General features: G+C 45.5%; 1 protein-coding gene across 1 annotated transcript in view; it reads right to left on the bottom strand.

The window, feature by feature from the left end:
• Window positions 1–19,884, bottom strand: part of KIF9 (kinesin family member 9) — a 68,487-nt gene that overhangs the window by 33,663 nt on the left and 14,940 nt on the right. Inside the window, exons 4-11 of the mRNA XM_056518727.1 lie at window positions 19,680–19,786; window positions 15,614–15,838; window positions 11,577–11,660; window positions 10,351–10,443; window positions 10,090–10,234; window positions 8,731–8,795; window positions 4,116–4,193; window positions 3,291–3,359 (exon numbers count right to left, since the gene is read on the bottom strand). Coding sequence (XP_056374702.1) covers window positions 3,291–3,359; window positions 4,116–4,193; window positions 8,731–8,795; window positions 10,090–10,234; window positions 10,351–10,443; window positions 11,577–11,660; window positions 15,614–15,838; window positions 19,680–19,786 — 866 coding nt within the window. The remainder of the gene's footprint in view (window positions 1–3,290; window positions 3,360–4,115; window positions 4,194–8,730; window positions 8,796–10,089; window positions 10,235–10,350; window positions 10,444–11,576; window positions 11,661–15,613; window positions 15,839–19,679; window positions 19,787–19,884) is intronic.

Below are 19,884 nucleotides of genomic sequence, written 5' to 3'. Positions count from 1 at the left end.
TCACAATTCTCCATTCATACCCAAAGCTGCATTCACAATTCTCCATTCATACCCAAAGCTGCATTTACAATTCTCCACTCGTACCCAGAGCTGCATTCTCAATTCTCCATTCGTACCCAGAGCTGCATTCACAATTCTCCATTCGTACCCAGAGCTGCATTCACAATTCACCATTCGTACCCAGAGCTGCATTCACAATTCTCCATTCGTACCCAGAGCTGCATTCACAATTCTCCACTCGTACCCAGAGCTGCATTCACAATTCTCCACTCGTACCCAGAGCTGCATTCACAATTCTCCACTCGTACCCAGAGCTGCATTCACAATTCTCCACTCGTAGCCAGAGCTGCATTCACAATTCTCCACTCATACCCAGAGCTGCATTCACAATTCTCCATTCGTACCCAGAGCTGCATTCACAATTCTCCATTCGTACCCAGAGCTGCATTCACAATTCTCCATTCATTTCCAGAGCTGCATTCACAATTCTCCATTCGTACCCAGAGCTGCATTCACAATTCTCCACTCGTACCCAGAGCTGCATTCACAATTCTCCACTCATACCCAGAGTCAGAGCTGCATTCACAATTCTCCACTCGTACCCAGAGCTGCATTCACAATTCTCCACTCGTACCCAGAGCTGCATTCACAATTCTCCACTCGTACCCAGAGCTGTATTCACAATTCTCCACTCATACCCAGAGCTGCATTTACAATTCTCCATTCATACCCAAAGCTGCATTCACAATTCTCCATTCATACCCAAAGCTGCATTTACAATTCTCCATTCGTACTCTGAGCTGCAGTCAGAATTCTCCACTCGTACCCAGAGCTGCATTCACAATTCTCCACTCGTACCCAGAGCTGCATTCACAATTCTCCACTCGTAGCCAGAGCTGCATTCACAATTCTCCACTCATACCCAGAGCTGCATTCACAATTCTTCATTCGTACCCAGAGCTGCATTCACAATTCTCCACTCATACCCAGAGCTGCATTCACAATTCTCCATTCGTACCCAGAGCTGCATTCACAATTCTCCATTCGTACCCAGAGCTGCATTCACAATTCTTCATTCATTCCCAGAGCTGCATTCACAATTCTCCATTCGTACCCAGAGCTGCATTCACAATTCTCCACTCATACCCAGAGTCAGAGCTGCATTCACAATTCTCCACTCGTACCCAGTGCTGCATTCACAATTCTCCACTTGTACCCAGAGCTGCATTCACAATTCTCCACTCGTACCCAGAGCTGCATTCACAATTCTCCACTTGTACCCAGAGCTGCATTCACAATTCTCCACTCGTACCCAAAGCTGCATTCACAATTCTCCATTCGTACCCAGAGCTGGATTCACAATTCTCCACTCGTACCCAGAGCTGCATTCACAATTCACCACTCGTACCCAGAGCTGCATTCACAATTCTCCACTCGTAGCCAGAGCTGCATTCACAATTCTCCACTCATACCCAGAGCTGCATTCACAATTCTCCATTCGTACCCAGAGCTGCATTCACAATTCTCCACTCATACCCAGAGCTGCATTCACAATTCTCCATTCGTACCCAGAGCTGCATTCACAATTCTCCATTCGTACCCAGAGCTGCATTCACAATTCTCCATTCATTCCCAGAGCTGCATTCACAATTCTCCATTCGTACCCAGAGCTGAATTCACAATTCTCCACTCATACCCAGAGTCAGAGCTGCATTCACAATTCTCCACTCGTACCCAGAGCTGCATTCACAATTCTCCACTTGTACCCAGAGCTGCATTCACAATTCTCCACTCGTACCCAGAGCTGCATTCACAATTCTCCACTCGTACCCAGAGCTGTATTCACAATTCTCCACTCATACCCAGAGCTGCATTTACAATTCTCCATTCATACCCAAAGCTGCATTCACAATTCTCCATTCATACCCAAAGCTGCATTTACAATTCTCCATTCGTACCCTGAGCTGCATTCACAATTCTCCACTCGTACCCAGAGCTGCATTCACAATTCTCCACTCGTACCCAGAGCTGCATTCACAATTCTCCACTCGTAGCCAGAGCTGCATTCACAATTCTCCACTCGTACCCAGAGCTGCATTCACAATTCTCCACTTGTACCCAGAGCTGCATTCACAATTCTCCACTCGTACCCAGAGCTGCATTCACAATTCTCCACTTGTACCCAGAGCTGCATTCACAATTCTCCACTCGTACCCAGAGCTGCATTCACAATTCTCCACTTGTACCCAGAGCTGCATTCACAATTCTCCACTCGTACCCAAAGCTGCATTCACAATTCTCCACTCGTACCCAGAGCTGTGTTCACAATTCTCCACTCGTACCCAGAGCTGGATTCACAATTCTCCATTCGTACCCAGAGCTGCATTCACAATTCTCCACTCGTACCCAGAGCTGCATTCACAATCCTCCACTCGTACCCAGAGCTGCATTCACAATTCTCCACTCGTACCCAGAGCTGCATTCACAATTCTCCACTCATACCCAGAGTCAGAGCTGCATTCACAATTCTCCACTCGTACCCAGAGCTGCATTCACAATTCTCCATTCATACCCAAAGCTGCATTCACAATTCTCCATTCATACCCAAAGCTGCATTCACAATTCTCCATTCATACCCAAAGCTGCATTCACAATTCTCCATTCATACCCAAAGCTGCATTTACAATTCTCCATTCGTACCCAGAGCTGCATTCACAATTCTCCATTCGTACCCAGAGCTGCATTCAAAATTCTCCATTCATACCCAAAGCTGCATTTACAATTCTCCATTCGTACCCAGAGCTGCATTCACAATTCTCCATTCGTACCCAGAGCTGCATTCACAATTCTCCATTCATACCCAAAGCTGCATTTACAATTCTCCATTCGTACCCAGAGCTGCATTCACAATTCTCCATTCGTACCCAGAGCTGCATTCACAATTCTCCATTCATACCCAAAGCTGCATTTACAATTCTCCATTCGTACCCAGAGCTGCATTCACAATTCTCCATTCGTACCCAGAGCTGCATTCACAATTCTCCATTCATACCCAAAGCTGCATTCACAATTCTCCATTCATACCCAAAGCTGCATTTACAATTCTCCATTCGTACCCAGAGCTGCATTCACAATTCTCCATTCGTACCCAGAGCTGCATTTACAATCCTGCCGTGTTCCTGACAGCGCTCAAGCTTTTGGGCTCCTATGACAACGTTGTACCCAGTTAGATTGGTCTGCTACCCAGCATGCTTTGCTGTGATGCATTATGGGAGTGTTTCCGTCCTTACCAGGGTGTCGTGGATGGCCAGCTCCCGCCTCAGGTGATCGATCTCTCGCTGCAGGTTCTTACACTCTCGCTGACAAAGGAAAAGATAGGACAGAAAAAGAAATCAAAGGGGTTATCCAAAAATAAGAGAAACATAGCTGCTTTGTCCCAGAAACAGCTCCACGAATAAAGTGTCGTCCCAAAAGACAGAGGTGATAATACCCTAGAGAATTACCTATATCATATAAAATTGGTCACCTGAATGGTGTATGGCCGTATTTAGATCTACATATACGATCACAGAAACAGCTCCACCCCTGTCCTCAGGTTGTGTGTGGTATTGCAGCTCAGTTCCATTGAAGTGTATGGAATCCAGTTGTAATACCACATACAACCTGAGGACAGGTGTGGCGCTGTTCTTGAAAGGAAGCAGCTATGTTCGTCATAGCCATGCCCCCTCAATGCAAGTCTATGGGAGGGGGCGTCACGCCCCCTCCCATAGACTTGCATTGAGGGGGCGTGGCCGTGACGTCAAGAGCCTCCGGAGCTGAACCCGACGCCACCCGCATCTGAAAAAAATTAATTAAAATGTTGATAGGTCAAAGTTTTGATCATTCGGGGTGTCAGTGCTGAGACCCCCACCGACTGCTAGATACAGGTGGGAAAAGAGCGCAGCAGCACAATTCCTTCACCGGCTCGCGATCGGGCTCCGAAGTAGTCTATGGCCGTCTGTATGACAGATGAAAGGTTTTCTTTACATGATGGTATCGCTTTTACTATTTTATAACCTGGCATTTTACGGACTCGCCCCTAGGTGTGATCGATGGCGAGAGAGGCGGTGGCTTACCACAGGGTCATAGCGCTCAATGACGACCGTCTCCGCCGGGATACATTTCATCCTGCTGGCGAATCGTAGCGTGGACAGCTGTGAAAGAGAGAGAGCGATTATACCTGATGGCAAGAAGTCATTCCTCCTGTGCTGCAGCAGGGGGCGCTGTATAATCTATAGGCAAGGGGAGTATATATATATATATATGATGGTAAGAAGTCATTCCTCCTGCACTGCAGCAGGGGGCGCTGTATAATCTATAGGCAGGGGGAGTATATATATATATATGATGGTAAGAAGTCATTCCTCCTGCACTGCAGCAGGGGGCGCTGTATAATCTATAGGCAGGGGGAGTATATATATATATGATGGTGAGAAGTCATTCCTCCTGCACTGCAGCAGGGGGCGCTGTATAATCTATAGGCAGGGGGAGTATATATATATATGATGGTAAGAAGTCATTCCTCCTGCACTGCAGCAGGGGGCGCTGTATAATCTATAGGCAGGGGGAGTATATATATATATATATGATGGTAAGAAGTCATTCCTCCTGCACTGCAGCAGGGGGCGCTGTATAATCTATAGGCAGGGGGAGTATATATATATATATATATATATATATATATATATATATATATTATATATATATATATATATATATATATTATATATATATATATATATATATATATATATTATATATATATATATATATATATATATATATATTATATATATATATATATATATATATATATATATATATGATAAGAAGTCATTCCTCCTGCACTGCAGCAGGGGGCGCTGTATAATCTATAGGCAGGGGGAGTATATATATATGATGGTAAGAAGTCATTCCTCCTGTGCTGCAGCAGGGGGCGCTGTATAATCTATAGGCAAGGGGAGTATATATATATATGATGGTGAGAAGTCATTCCTCCTGCACTGCAGCAGGGGGCGCTGTATAATCTATAGGCAAGGGGAGTATATATATATATATGATGGTAAGAAGTCATTCCTCCTGCACTGCAGCAGGGGGCGCTGTATAATCTATAGGCAAGGGGAGTATATATATGATGGTAAGAAGTCATTCCTCCTGCACTGCAGCAGGGGGCGCTGTATAATCTATAGGCAGGGGGAGTATATATATATATGATGGTAAGAAGTCATTCCTCCTGCACTGCAGCAGGGGGCGCTGTATAATCTATAGGCAGGGGGAGTATATATATATATATATATATATGATGGTAAGAAGTCATTCCTCCTGCACTGCAGCAGGGGGCGCTGTATAATCTATAGGCAGGGGGAGTATATATATATATATATATATATATATATATATATATATATATATGATGGTAAGAAGTCATTCCTCCTGCACTGCAGCAGGGGGCGCTGTATAATCTATAGGCAGGGGGAGTATATATATATATATATAAATATATATGATGGTAAGAAGTCATTCCTCCTGTGCTGCAGCAGGGGGCGCTGTATAATCTATAGGCAGGGGGAGTATATATATATATATGATGGTATATCTATATCTGTATAATCTATAGGCAGGAGGAGTATATATATATATGATGGTAAGAAGTCATTCCTCCTGCACTGCAGCAGGGGGCACTGTATAATCTATAGACCGGGGGAGTACATATATATATATGATGGTAAGAAGTCATTCCTCCTGCACTGCAGCAGGGGGCGCTGTATAATCTATAGGCAGGGGGAGTATATATATATATATATATATATATATATATATGATGGTAAGAAGTCATTCCTCCTGCACTGCAGCAGGGGGCGCTGTATAATCTATAGGCAGGGGGAGTATATATATATATATATATGATGGTAAGAAGTCATTCCTCCTGCACTGCAGCAGGGGGCGCTGTATAATCTATAGGCAGGGGGAGTATATATATATATATATATGATGGTAAGAAGTCATTCCTCCTGCACTGCAGCAGGGGGCGCTGTATAATCTATAGGCAGGGAGAGTATATATATATATATGATGGTGAGAAGTCATTCCTCCTGCACTGCAGCAGGGGGCGCTGTATAATCTATAGGCAGGGAGAGTATATATATATATATGATGGTAAGAAGTCATTCCTCCTGCACTGCAGCAGGGGGCGCTGTATAATCTATAGGCAGGGGGAGTATATATATATATATATGATGGTAAGAAGTCATTCCTCCTGCACTGCAGCAGGGGGCGCTGTATAATCTATAGGCAGGGGGAGTATATATATATATATATATATGATGGTAAGAAGTCATTCCTCCTGCACTGCAGCAGGGGGCGCTGTATAATCTATAGGCAGGGGGAGTATATATATATATATATGATGGTAAGAAGTCATTCCTCCTGCACTGCAGCAGGGGGCGCTGTATAATCTATAGGCAGGGGGAGTATATATATACATATATATATATATATATATATATATATATAATGGTAAGAAGTCATTCCTCCTGCACTGCAGCAGGGGGCGCTGTATAATCTATAGGCAGGGGGAGTATATATATATGATGGTGAGAAGTCATTCCTCCTGCACTGCAGCAGGGGGCGCTGTATAATCTATAGGCAGGGGGAGTATATATATATATATATGATGGTGAGAAGTCATTCCTCCTGCACTGCAGCAGGGGGCGCTGTATAATCTATAGGCAGGGGGAGTATATATATATATATATGATGGTGAGAAGTCATTCCTCCTGCACTGCAGCAGGGGGCGCTGTATAATCTATAGGCAGGGGGAGTATATATATATATATGATGGTAAGAAGTCATTCCTCCTGTGCTGCAGCAGGGGGCGCTGTATAATCTATAGGCAGGGGGAGTATATATATATATATATGATGGTAAGAAGTCATTCCTCCTGTGCTGCAGCAGGGGGCGCTGTATAATCTATAGGCAGGGGGAGTATATATATATATATATATGATGGTGAGAAGTCATTCCTCCTGCACTGCAGCAGGGGGCGCTGTATAATCTATAGGCAGGGGGAGTATATATATATATATATATATATGATGGTGAGAAGTCATTCCTCCTGCACTGCAGCAGGGGGCGCTGTATAATCTATAGGCAGGGGGAGTATATATATATATATGATGGTAAGAAGTCATTCCTCCTGTGCTGCAGCAGGGGGCGCTGTATAATCTATAGGCAGGGGGAGTATATATATATATATGATGGTAAGAAGTCATTCCTCCTGTGCTGCAGCAGGGGGCGCTGTATAATCTATAGGCAGGGGGAGTATATATATATATATGATGGTAAGAAGTCATTCCTCCTGTGCTGCAGCAGGGGGCGCTGTATAATCTATAGGCAGGGGGAGTATATATATATATATGATGGTAAGAAGTCATTCCTCCTGTGCTGCAGCAGGGGGCGCTGTATAATCTATAGGCAGGGGGAGTATATATATATATGATGGTAAGAAGTCATTCCTCCTGTGCTGCAGCAGGGGGCGCTGTATTATCTATAGGCAGGGGGAGTATATATATATATATATATATATATATATATATATATGATGGTGAGAAGTCATTTCTCCTGTGCTGCAGCAGGGGGCGCTGTATAATCTATAGGCAGGGGGAGTATATATATATATGATGGTATATCTATATCTGTATAATCTATAGGCAGGGGGAGTATATATATATATATGATGGTAAGAAGTCATTCCTCCTGCACTGCAGCAGGGGGCGCTGTATAATCTATAGGCAGGGGGAGTATATATATATATGATGGTATATCTATATCTGTATAATCTATAGGCAGGGGGAGTATATATATATATATATATATATGATGGTGAGAAGTCATTCCTCCTGCACTGCAGCAGGGGGCGCTGTATAATCTATAGGCAGGGGGAGTATATATATATATATATATATATATATGTATATATATATATATATGATGGTAAGAAGTCATTCCTCCTGCACTGCAGAAGGGGGCGCTGTATAATCTATAGGCAGGGGGAGTATATATATATATATATATGATGGTATATATATATCTGTATAATCTATAGGCAGGGGGAGTATATATATATATATGATGGTATATCTATATCTGTATAATCTATAGGCAGGGGGAGTATATATATATATATATATATATGTATATATATATATATATGATGGTAAGAAGTCATTCCTCCTGCACTGCAGAAGGGGGCGCTGTATAATCTATAGGCAGGGGGAGTATATATATATATATATATGATGGTATATATATATCTGTATAATCTATAGGCAGGGGGAGTATATATATATATATGATGGTATATCTATATCTGTATAATCTATAGGCAGGGGGAGTATATATATATATATGATGGTATATCTATATCTGTATAATCTATAGGCAGGGGGAGTATATATATATATATGATGGTATATCTATATCTGTATAATCTATAGGCAGGGGGAGTATATATATATATGATGGTAAGAAGTCATTCCTCCTGCACTGCAGCAGGGGGCACTGTATAATCTATAGACCGGGGGAGTACATATATATATATGATGGTAAGAAGGTATATCTATATCTGTATAATCTATAGGCGGGGGGGGAGGGTTATCGTTAGGCTATATTTGCCGACGCTGACATACTCACAGTCTCATCCATCTGTGCCGCTTCACCATAGATATTCGCTACCAGAACGGTGTAACAGTTCCCTCCTAAAAAAAAAAAAATTATTATATAATAATTAAAAAATAAATAAATAAATAAAAAAATCCGGATAAATGATGTCAGGAATCTCATAGCCTCTAATATATGAAGGAAATAAATGGTGAGCTGTAATCTCCCAGCATCCCCTGCTGGTTCCGTGTCTGCGCAGAGCTGATCCTCTTGCTGTTTCTGGAAACGATCAGGAGCTTTTTGGCAGCTCCCCCCACCTCCCCAATATGGTTAAAGGAGAACTCCAGCCACGATGAACTAATCCCCACAGGATAGGGGATAAGTAGCTGATCATGGGGGTCCGATTATCCTGTGGATCTCCGCTCCCAGTGAGATGACACACGCTTCATTCATCTCTATTGGAGCATCGAAGAGCCCGTAGTACAGCTCTGGGGCATCATCGGCGCTCCCATAGAAATGAATGGAGGGCGTGCGGTCTACCGGTGACATTCCGGAGATCGGGGGGTCCCAGCAGTCGGACCCTCCCCCCCAATCAGTTACTTATCCCCTACCCTGTGGATAGGGGATAAGTTAATTTAGGTTGGAGTTCTCGAGGCTATAAACATTAACCCCCCGGGGTATTACGCTCACTTCCAATACTCAAAAATAGAATTCTTGGATGTAGAAATTGATCACAACTCATCTGACATCCTCAATGCAGAGAGAAGAAAATGACCCTTACGATGGCGCTGCTGTTTCCAGTAAGAAGTGAAAGCCAAATCAGGAGTGTTGTTAAAGGGGTAACCGGTGGAAAACTTTTTATTTTTAAATCAACTGGTGCCAGAAAGTTAAACAGATTTGTAAATGACTTCTATTAAAAAATCTTAACCCTTCCAGTACTTTTTTAGGGGCTGTATACAACAGAAGAAATTATTTTCTTTTTGGACCACAGTGCTCTCTGCTGACATCTCTGTCCATTTTAGGAACTGTCCAGATAGGTTTGCTATGGGGATTTTCTCCTACTCTGGACAGTTCTTAAAATGGACAGAGATGTCAGCAGAGAGCACTGTGCTCATGATTCAGCAGAGAGCTCTGTGTTCCACAGAGAAAAGAATTTCCAATGTAGTATTCAGCAGCTAATAACTGGAATACTGGAAGGATTAAGATTTTTTTATAGAAGTTATTTACAAATCTGTTTAACTTTCTGGCACCAGTTGATTTAAAAAAAAAGTTTTCCAACGGAGTACCCCTTTAATGGGGGTGAAACCCTCCCAACTGCAGGGAGCAGGGCATGTTTTAATCCCGTTGTCTGTAAGTGATGCGTCTTCCTATGGTTTCCTCGCTGCTCCTTACCTATGGAGTCCTTGAGGGCGTGAGTGAGCTTACTCTGCCGGTACGGTACGTGGTCGCGGCGGTCGGCCAGGGCGATGATGGTCTGCTCCAGGAAGGACAGCGACTTGTTGATGTATGTGGCTTCTCTGAGGACTTGTCCTGCAGACTGAGGAACAGAGCAAAGAGTCACCAAAGGGGGCGCCACTGAGTAATAGCAGAGGATCCCACAGAGAAAGTATGATGTGATCAGATGGACGGGCAGCGCACTCAGAATGTACTCACCCCGGTTTTACCAAGTCTCTCGGAGCCGGCCAGGTCCACCAGGTTAATCTTCGATATAGTGTATTTTGCATTGGATAAAGATCTAGAATGAGACTGAAGAGTAACTGGTTAATTAACAATTTCACTGCCGCAGTCCATAAGACTCACAAGGTTTTCCATCCCTATGTTTTGGCAACAGCAGCTGAAGGGGATCAGGGCAGGTGAGTATGTTTTTTTTTTATTTCTGTATTGGCTAGGGTCAGTATGCTTTATTTGTTTTGTATTTTGGGGTTTGGGCAGGTGAGTATGTGTTATACTCTGTATTTTGGGACCAGGAAAGGCGAGTATGCTCTATTTTTTAATTTTGGAATCAGGACAGGTGAGTATGCTTTTTTTTAGGGCAGGAAGTCTTTTTCGATTGGGCAGGTGAGTATGCTTTCTTTTATTACATTTTTTTGTAGTTTGGGATCAGGAAAGTCGAGTATGCTTTATTTATTTTTGCATTATGGGATCGGGCAGTGAGGTATGCTTTATTAAAAAATGTTTGTATTTTGGGTTGGGGCAGGTGAGTATGTTTGTTTTGCAGTTTAGGGATTGGAGCAGGTGAGAATGTTTGTTTTGTATTTTGGGTTTAGGCAGGTGAGTATGTTTGTTTTCTATTTTAGGGATTGAGGCAGGTAAGTATGTGTAACGTTCTGTATTTTGTTATCGGAAAAGGTATTCTTTTTTGGGGGGGGAGCAGGACAGGTGAGTATGCTTTTTAGGGGAGGAAGGTATTTTGGGAATTAGCAGGTGAGAATGCTTTATTTTATAATTCTATTCTATTTTTTTGTAGTTTGTGATCGGGAAAGGAGAGTTTTCTTTATTTATTTTTGTATTTTGGGTTAGGGCAGGTGAGTATGCCTTATCCGTTTTGTATTTTAGGGATTGGGGCAGGTGAGTATGTGTTAGATTCTGTATTTTGTGATCGGGAAAGGTGAGTTTGCTTTTCTTTTTACTCTAGGATCTGGAAAGCGAGTATGATTTTTTAGGGGAGTTTTTTTTTCTTAATCGGCAAGGTGAGTATGCCTTTATTTATTTATTTTTGTATTTTGATATTGAGGAAGGTGAGTGTGCTTTATTTATTTATAATTTTTTTTTGTATTTTGGGATCAGGACAGGTCAGTATACTTTATTTTATTTTTTATATTTATTTATATTTATATATTTTTGAAGTAGTCCCCAGATAAGCTCTTTTAGCTACTCACCTCCAGATGAATAGTGAAGATACAGTGAGACCGGGAGGAGTTCTTATTCAGGGTGTGCGACCCGATGATTCTGTTTGTCTCCCCCTGCAGGAAACATATGGACAACACAATAGACCAAATACAACAACGCAGCGCGCCCTGAAAACCGCGCAGTATGCCATGTGATGTGCGACCACAACCCAAATCTGTAAGAGGACATATAGCAGACTTCTGTCTCATTGTGTCACAGCTCAGCTATTGTATGAAGGGGTCACACAGTGCACCCCAAATTTGTACAACAACCCCCATTCTCTGGGTTAGGCCACAGCTAGGTGGGGGATGGTGGAAACAGTACACGTGTAGAGGGACTCCAAGCTGTTCTATCCGTAGAAAAATTGGATGTTTTTGCGGCGCCTCGGAGGATAAGGTTGTTGATTCCCTAAGCATGGGACTTATTGGCAAAAGGATACAAAGTTCCAAGTGTATCGTTTAAACAACCTGATTTATTGGTAGTAGACAACGCGTTTCGCGAGGGGACCGTCGCTTCGTCAGGTCTTAAACAGTGAATTGTCATTATGCTGCATAAGTATATATCACAGATTCAAAAAAGTGCGGGAACAGACACGTCACCGTGGGCACCGTAACACGTCACCGTAACAGAGGTGGGCGGATATAATGCCCCGGCATGGGATGAAAATAATAATATTGCCATTTACATACAAAAAGGTAATGTATATATATAAAATAGCATAAGACATAAAATCACATTAGAACAATGGGTGCATTTATTTTAAAGGGGTACTCCGGCCCTGAGACATCTTATCCCCAATCCAAAGGATAGAGGATAAGATGTCTCACCACGGGGGTCCCGCCACTGGGGACCCCCACAATCTTGTATTCGCCACCCACCTCTATGAGCTGCATGCCGCGGTGCCAGCTCACAAACAGCCAGGTGGCAACCAAGGGGCCGAAGTATCGTGACGTCACGACTCCGCCCCCGTGTGACGTCACCCCCCGCTATGCAAGTCTATGGGAGGGGGCGTGGCAGCGCCACGCCCCCTCCCATAGACTTGCATTGAGGGGATGGGGCATGATATGAGGGGGAGGGGCTATGATGTCACGAGCTCCCGACGCCGGCTCCAGCTCTTGGAACAGTTTGTTCCAAATGCTAAGCAGCGGAGTACCCCTTTAGGAACCTGACCTGCTTGCAGTATATGCCAGTGTTTTTATTAACACAGATTTGATGTGACGGTGGGCGAAATTACAGGTTGTAATAAAATTCAGCCGTGATGGTTCAGCGCTTTTTTTTGTTGGTTTGGCTGAGCACTCTTCCTGTGATAGGCGATCAGTTTTTTTTGGAAGGCTTCTGCGATCAGTTCTTTTGGATATCCTTTCACTTCAAACCATTCTATTAGTATTTCGGCTTGAGTGTGGAATCTTTCCGTTTCAGTACAGGTTTTTCTTATGAATTGACTGAAAGGAATATTTGTTTTCCACTTCTTAAAGTGTGCGCGATCAAAAGCAAGATAGCTATTAGCATCCACTTTTTTGAAGTGAGTTGCAGTCAGGATCAGATGCACCTGAAAATTGAAGAAAAAAAGAGACCAAAGGAGGCGCCCCGTGTGTTACCACTTAAACAATTGGTGATATTGAGACGGAAGCCGTCACTGGGCGAAAGCCACCCCTAGGTAATGGCCGCTCACCCTGTGCGAATTGAAAATTTGCATATCAAACCACCAAGTGGGTTACCAGTGTGAAAAGTAGGAACAGCGGCTAAGCCCAGGTCCCAGAAGAAGGAGTAATCCAGTCCTGATGGAAGTCAATGAGGAGAGAAGAAAATGACCCTTACGATGGCGCTGCTGTTTCCAGTAAGAAGTGAAAGCCAAACCAGGAGTGTTTTCAAACACCGGAGTGGTTTATTGAACATAAAAATAACAAAAGTACAAGGATGACGCGTTTCAGGGGAGCCACCCCCAGTCTGATCTGAAGAAGGGGGTGGCTCCCCCAAAACGTGCCATCCTTGTACTTTTATTATTTTTATGTTTAATAAACCACTCCGGTGTTTAAAGGGGTACTCCGGTGGAAAACGTTTATTTTTTAAATCAACTGGTGCCAGAAAGTTAAACAGATTTGTAAATTACTTTTATTAAAAAATCTTAATCTTTCTAGTACTTATTAGCTGAATACTACAGTGGAAATTCTTTTCTTTTTTGAACACAGAGCTGTCTGCTGACATCTCTGTCCATTTTAAAGGGGTACTCCGCCCCTAGACATCTTATCCCCTATCCAAAGGATAGGGGATAAGATGTCCGATCGCTGCGGTCCCGCTGCTGGGGAGCCCGGGGATCGTTGCTGCGGCACCGCGCTATCAATACTGCACAGAGCGAGTTCGCTCTGCACGTAATGACGGGCGATACAGGAGCCGGAGCATCGTTACGTCACGGCTCCGCCCCTCGTGACGTCATGGCCCGCCCCCTCAATACAAGTCTATGGGAGGGGGCGTGGCGGTCGTCACGCCCCCTGCCATAGACTTGCATTAAGGGGACGGGCCGTGATGTCACGAGGGGCGGAGCCATGACGTCGCGCTGCTCCGGCTCCTGTATCGCCCGTCATTACGTGCAGAGCGAACTCACTCTGTGCAATAATGATAGCGAGGTGCCGCAGCAACGATCCCGGGGCTCCCCAGCAGCGGGACCGCATCGATCGGACATCTTATCCCCTATCCTTTGGATAGGGGATAAGATGTCTAGGGGCGGAGTACCCCTTTAAGAACTATCCAGAGTGGGAGAAAATCCCCATAGCAAACATATGCTGCAGTTCCTAAAATGGACAGAGATGTCAGCAGAGAGCACTGTGCTCATGATGTCAGCAGAGAGCTCTGTGTTCCAAAAAGCATGTTCAGCAGCTAATAAGTACAGGAAGGGTTAAGATTTTTTCATAGAAGTAATTTACAAATCTGTTTAAACTTTCTGGCACCAGTTGATTTAAATTAAAAAAGTTTTCCACCGGAGTACCCCTTTAAAAACACTCCTGGTTTGGCTTTCACTTCTTACTGGAAACAGCAGCGCCATCGTAAGGGTCATTTTCTTCTCTCTGCATTGAGGATGTCAGATGAGTTGTGATAAATTTCTAGATCCAATTCTATTTTTTCTTTTGAGTATTGGAAGTGAGCGTGATACCCCGGGGGTTACTGTTTATAGCCTCCATCAAAAGATTGATTTGGTCTGTCGGTCCCTTCCAGAGGAAGAACAGATCGTCGATATATCTTTTATATTCGATCACGTGATTTATAAACAGTTCATGTGAATTGATGAAATGGTCCTCAAATCTCTCCATAACGAGATTTGGATATGACGGTGTCACCCTCGTGCCCATCGCTGTGCCACATGTCTGATGGTAGGTGGTATCGTTATATTTGAAAAAATTATTGGCGAGGATAATCTCTAGACATTCTACCAGAAATTGTTTCTGCGCTGGGGGGTATGGATTGGTCTTCACTTAAAATGTCGCTGATGTGCACGAGGGTGGCACCGTCATATGCAAATCTCGAACCATAACCTGTGTGTACCTTACTTATTTAATTAAGTAGATTTATTATATATAACTTACTAGAGCAGTGTTTCCCAACCAGGGTGCCTCCAGCTGTTGAAAAACTACAACTCCTAGCATAGATATATAGACGACGTCTTTATCCAGGCAGTTTACAAAACTCATTGTCTTACCCTACTATAGTGTTTTCCAACCAGGGGGCCTCCAGCTGTTGCAAAACTACAACTCCCAGCATAGATATATAGACGACGTCTTTATTCACGCAGTTTACAAAACTCATTGTCTTACCCTACTTTACTGTTTTCCAACCAGAGGGCCTCCAGCTGTTGCCAAACTACAACTCCCAGCATGCCCGGACAGCCGTTGGTTGTCCGGGAATGCTGGGAGTTGTAGTTTGGCAACAGCTGGAGGTTTACAGTTTGGAGACCACTATCATAGTAGGATGGGTTTGACAGGATGACAGAATTTCCCCCAGAACATCCTACCTATAAGGTGTCATGGCGTCTCACCTCAAAAAGCAGGTTCAGGGCGCGCTCCTCATCTGCGGCGTGATGGAGAGACAGCCCTTTCACATACACCCCCTGGTGGTCGTCCGCGATGGTCATCTGGGTGTCGGAGGTCGGGGTGTCCGGCAGGGTGGACAGGAGGTCGAACAGCGTCTCGTTGTAAATCTCCAGGTAGGAAATCCTCACGGTGACGGTCTGATCACTCAGCTCAGCGATCTCCTTATACACCTGATGGATTGAAGTGAAGACGTTACAGGCCGGGTGTGAGGACTAGGACAGAGGCGTAGCGTGGGGGTGCAAGGGGGGCCGGCTGCACCGGGTGCAACATCTGGGGGGGCGCGCTCGCACTCGCAGCTCTCTGCCCCTGCCTGGCTCACTCACTCTCTCTGCAGTGCTGGCTGTGCGAATCCGATCCGAGCCGCCGGGTCGCCGCCCACTGTGGAGGCAGTGGTGGATCCAGGAAGGGGGGGGGGGGGTAACGGGGCAATTATCCCCCCCCCCCCCCCCCCCGAGATTGTTGCCCCTCTACCTGAACTATCGCATGGTGGAGCGGGAGCTGTCGGCTGTCCCGCTCCACCACCCCTTTCTCATGCCCGTCACCTTTCTCCCACGCCGCGGCTGCTCCATTCCTGCAGTCAGTGAGAGCCAATCACGGCAGGCCGGCGCGATGACATCACATCATCGCGCCGGCGCCAGGAGATCACGTCCCCGCGGCTCTCACTGATTGCAGGAATGGAGCAGCCGCAGCGTGGGAGAAAGGTGACGGGCATGAGAAAGGGTAGCAAATTATAAGTGAGAGGGGCAAATGATGAGTAAGGGGCACATGTCAGGGGGGCATTATATGTGGGGGCACATCACAGGACCCCCCCCCGTCATGTGCCCATCATATATAATACCCCATGTCCTGTACCCCTCACATATAATGCCCCCCCTGACATGTGCCCTTATCATATAATGCCCCCTGTCCTGCCCCCTCAGTGGGCATTATATGTGAGGGGCACATGTCAGGGGGGCATTATATGTGAGGGGCACAGGACATGGGGCATTATATGTGAGGGGCACAGGACATGGGGCATTATATGTGAGGGGCACAGGACAGGGGACATTATAAGTCAGGGTAACATGTCAGGGGGGCATTATATGTGGGGGCACATGACAGGGGGGTATTATATGTGAGGGGCACATGTCAGGGGGGCATTATATGTGAGGGGCACAGGACATGGGACATTATATGTGAGGGGCACAGGACAGGGGACATTATATGTGAGGGGCACAGGACAGGGGACATTATATGTGAGGGGCACAGGACATGGGACATTATATGTGAGGGGCACAGGACAGGGGACATTATAAGTCAGGGTCACATGTCAGGGGGGCATTATATGTGAGGGGCACAGGACATGGGACATTCTAAGTCAGGGTCACATGTCAGGGGGGCATTATATGTGAGGGGCACAGGACAGGGGACATTATAAGTCAGGGTCACATGTCAGGGGGCATTATATGTGGGGGCACATGACAGGGGGCATTATATGCGAGGGGCACAGGACAGGGGACATTATAAGTCAGGGTCACATGTCAGGGGGCATTATATGTGGGGGCACATGTCAGGGGGCAATATATGTGGGGGCACATGTCAGGGGGCAATATATGTGGGGGCACATGACAGGGGCCCCTGTCATGTGCCCATATAATGCACATATAATGCCCCCCTGACATTTGCCGCTTACTTATAATACCCAAAGTCATGTGCCTTGGATCTTCTCCAGGGTTCGGTTCCATTTTGATGTTTAGTTTTTGTTCTTGATATTTTTTGTCGTTTACGATGGGTGTGAGACGACATATAATAGCGCGGCCCGTGCTCGGTTACTACATTTGTAGATTTGTATTCATAGACCGGCTGAGAATGTGGAGAATGTGTAATGTTCGCACTCAATAAAGTGTTTGACAATAAACTTGTATTTAGCTGCATTTTACTTTAATGACATCAGTATTTTCATAACAAACAATACATGTGCTTAGGGGGTAAGGAGGGTTAGGAGGCGCAAATTACTTGCCTTGCCCCGGGTGCTGACAACCCACGCTACTCCACTGGACTAGGACACCTCCAGATCTGCATTCAGAAAGCTGCTGATTCCCTGAACGCCTCCAGAAGGAGTGTGGGTTGTGCTTTGCTGCCACGTATTGTGTAAGATGTGGTGTTAAAGGGAACTGACAGATGGATAGACCCCACTAACCTGACCATACCGAATGGAAGTGTGGGTGATCCTGAGTAAAAAGATGTATTCCTTACTCCAATCCGTTCAGTCCCTCCCGAGATATGGCAAAATCTTTTAATATGCAAATGAGCTCTTAACTGCACTGGAGGCGGAGCTGAAGACTATCTGCACTTCTAACATCGCCCCCTGGTTCCTGTTTAATCCGCCCCATTTATCAATATTCATCTCCATGATAAGCGGGGGAAGGAATGGAACCCAGGGGGTGGGTCAGAGGTGCAGATAGTCTTCAGCTCCGCCTCCAGTGCAGTTAGGAGCTCATTTACATATTGCATGATTGTGCTGTATCTCGGGAATGGCTGACCAGATTGGGGTAAGAAGTACATTGTTTTACTCAGGATCACTCACACTAACCTCCTGTATATTCAGGTTAGTGGGGTCGATCCATCTGTTAGTTTCCCTTTAACATCCCTGCAATATGGAAACTCTAAGAAACTTTAAGGCCTCGTTCACACAGTACAATTTTCTAAAGGAATCTGGTGGACATTTCTCATTTCCCAATGTTTTCAATGAGATTCTGCTGCACTGTGCACACGGCAGAATTTTGCAGTGGAAATCTGGATTCAAGATACAAGCGGGGCTCTGTACACTGAGGACAAGCAGGGCTCTGTACACTGAGGACAAGCAGGGCTCTGTACACCAAGGACAAGCAGGGCTCTGTACACTGAGGACAAGCAGGGCTCTGTACACTGAGGACAAGCGGGGCTCTGTACACTGAGGACAAGCGGGGCTCTGTACACTGAGGACAAGCGGGGCTTGGTACACTGAGGACAAGCGGGGCTCCGTACACTGAGGACAAGCGGGGCTCCGTACACTGAGGACAAGCAGGGCTCTGTACACTGAGGACAAGAAGGGCTCTGTACACTGAGGACAAGAAGGGCTCTGTACACTGAGGACAAGCAGGGCTCTGTACACTGAGGACAAGCGGGGCTCTGTACACTGAGGACAAGCGGGGCTCTGTACACTGAGGACAAGCGGGGCTCTGTACACTGAGGACAAGCGGGGCTCTGTACACTGAGGACAAGCGGGGCTCTGTACATTGAGGACAAGCAGGGTTCTGTACACTGAGGACAAGCAGGGCTCTGTACACTGAGGACAAGCAGGGCTCTGTACACTGAGGACAAGCAGGGCTCTGTACACTGAGGACAAGCGGGGCTCTGTACACTGAGGACAAGCGGGGCTCTGTACACTGAGGACAAGCGGGGCTCTGTACATTGAGGACAAGCAGGGTTCTGTACACTGAGGACATGCGGGGCTCTGTACACTGAGGACAAGCGGGGCTCTGTACACTGAGGACAAGCAGGGCTCTGTACACTGAGGACAAGCAGGGTTCTGTACACTGAGGACAAGCGGGTCTCTGTTGGCTGAGTCTCTGTGACACGTTCCCCGCTCACACAGCAGGATGATTGACAACCCAGGAGCCTGCACAGTGCCCTACTTGTCCCGCCCTCACATCCTGTATTTGGTCTCCTCATAGAGACAAACAGGAAATAGCTGTGGGGACAACATTTTTTTCACCCATAAATATACAAATGTTTCAATCAACGTATATAACCAATATACGTATAACAGTATTATCTACATTGTATCAAAAGTTTTTGTTAACGACAGGTTCACTTTAAAAGGGAACCCCGAGGCAGCTCCATACATTGTAGCTAGGCTGCAGTAACCCAGCATGGCCTCTACTCCGTGTACAGAATACAGCGCTGTCCACCTCCAGCTCTGTTCACTGTGTATGTGGGGCGGCTACTCTGGAAATTGGCTAATCAGCCCCTCCCCTCCCATGTCAGTACCTGCTGCAGGGCTCGGGGTATGATGCCTCGGTTCTTGTAGTTCTCCGAGGCCCCGGTGATTGTGTGAGTCTTTCCGGCTCCTGTCTGTCCATAACACATGATCGTACCTGGAAGAATACAACAATATGTACATAGGAGAAATATGGAGATGAAAAGGTTACTAAGAGTAGAGTCCCATAATTCGCCATGTGCTGTATATACCATG

This window comes from Hyla sarda, chromosome 5, assembly GCF_029499605.1.
Source record: "Hyla sarda isolate aHylSar1 chromosome 5, aHylSar1.hap1, whole genome shotgun sequence".
In the NCBI taxonomy this organism is placed as follows: Eukaryota; Metazoa; Chordata; class Amphibia; order Anura; family Hylidae; genus Hyla; species Hyla sarda.
This window is presented reverse-complemented; position numbering and strand designations above follow the sequence as displayed.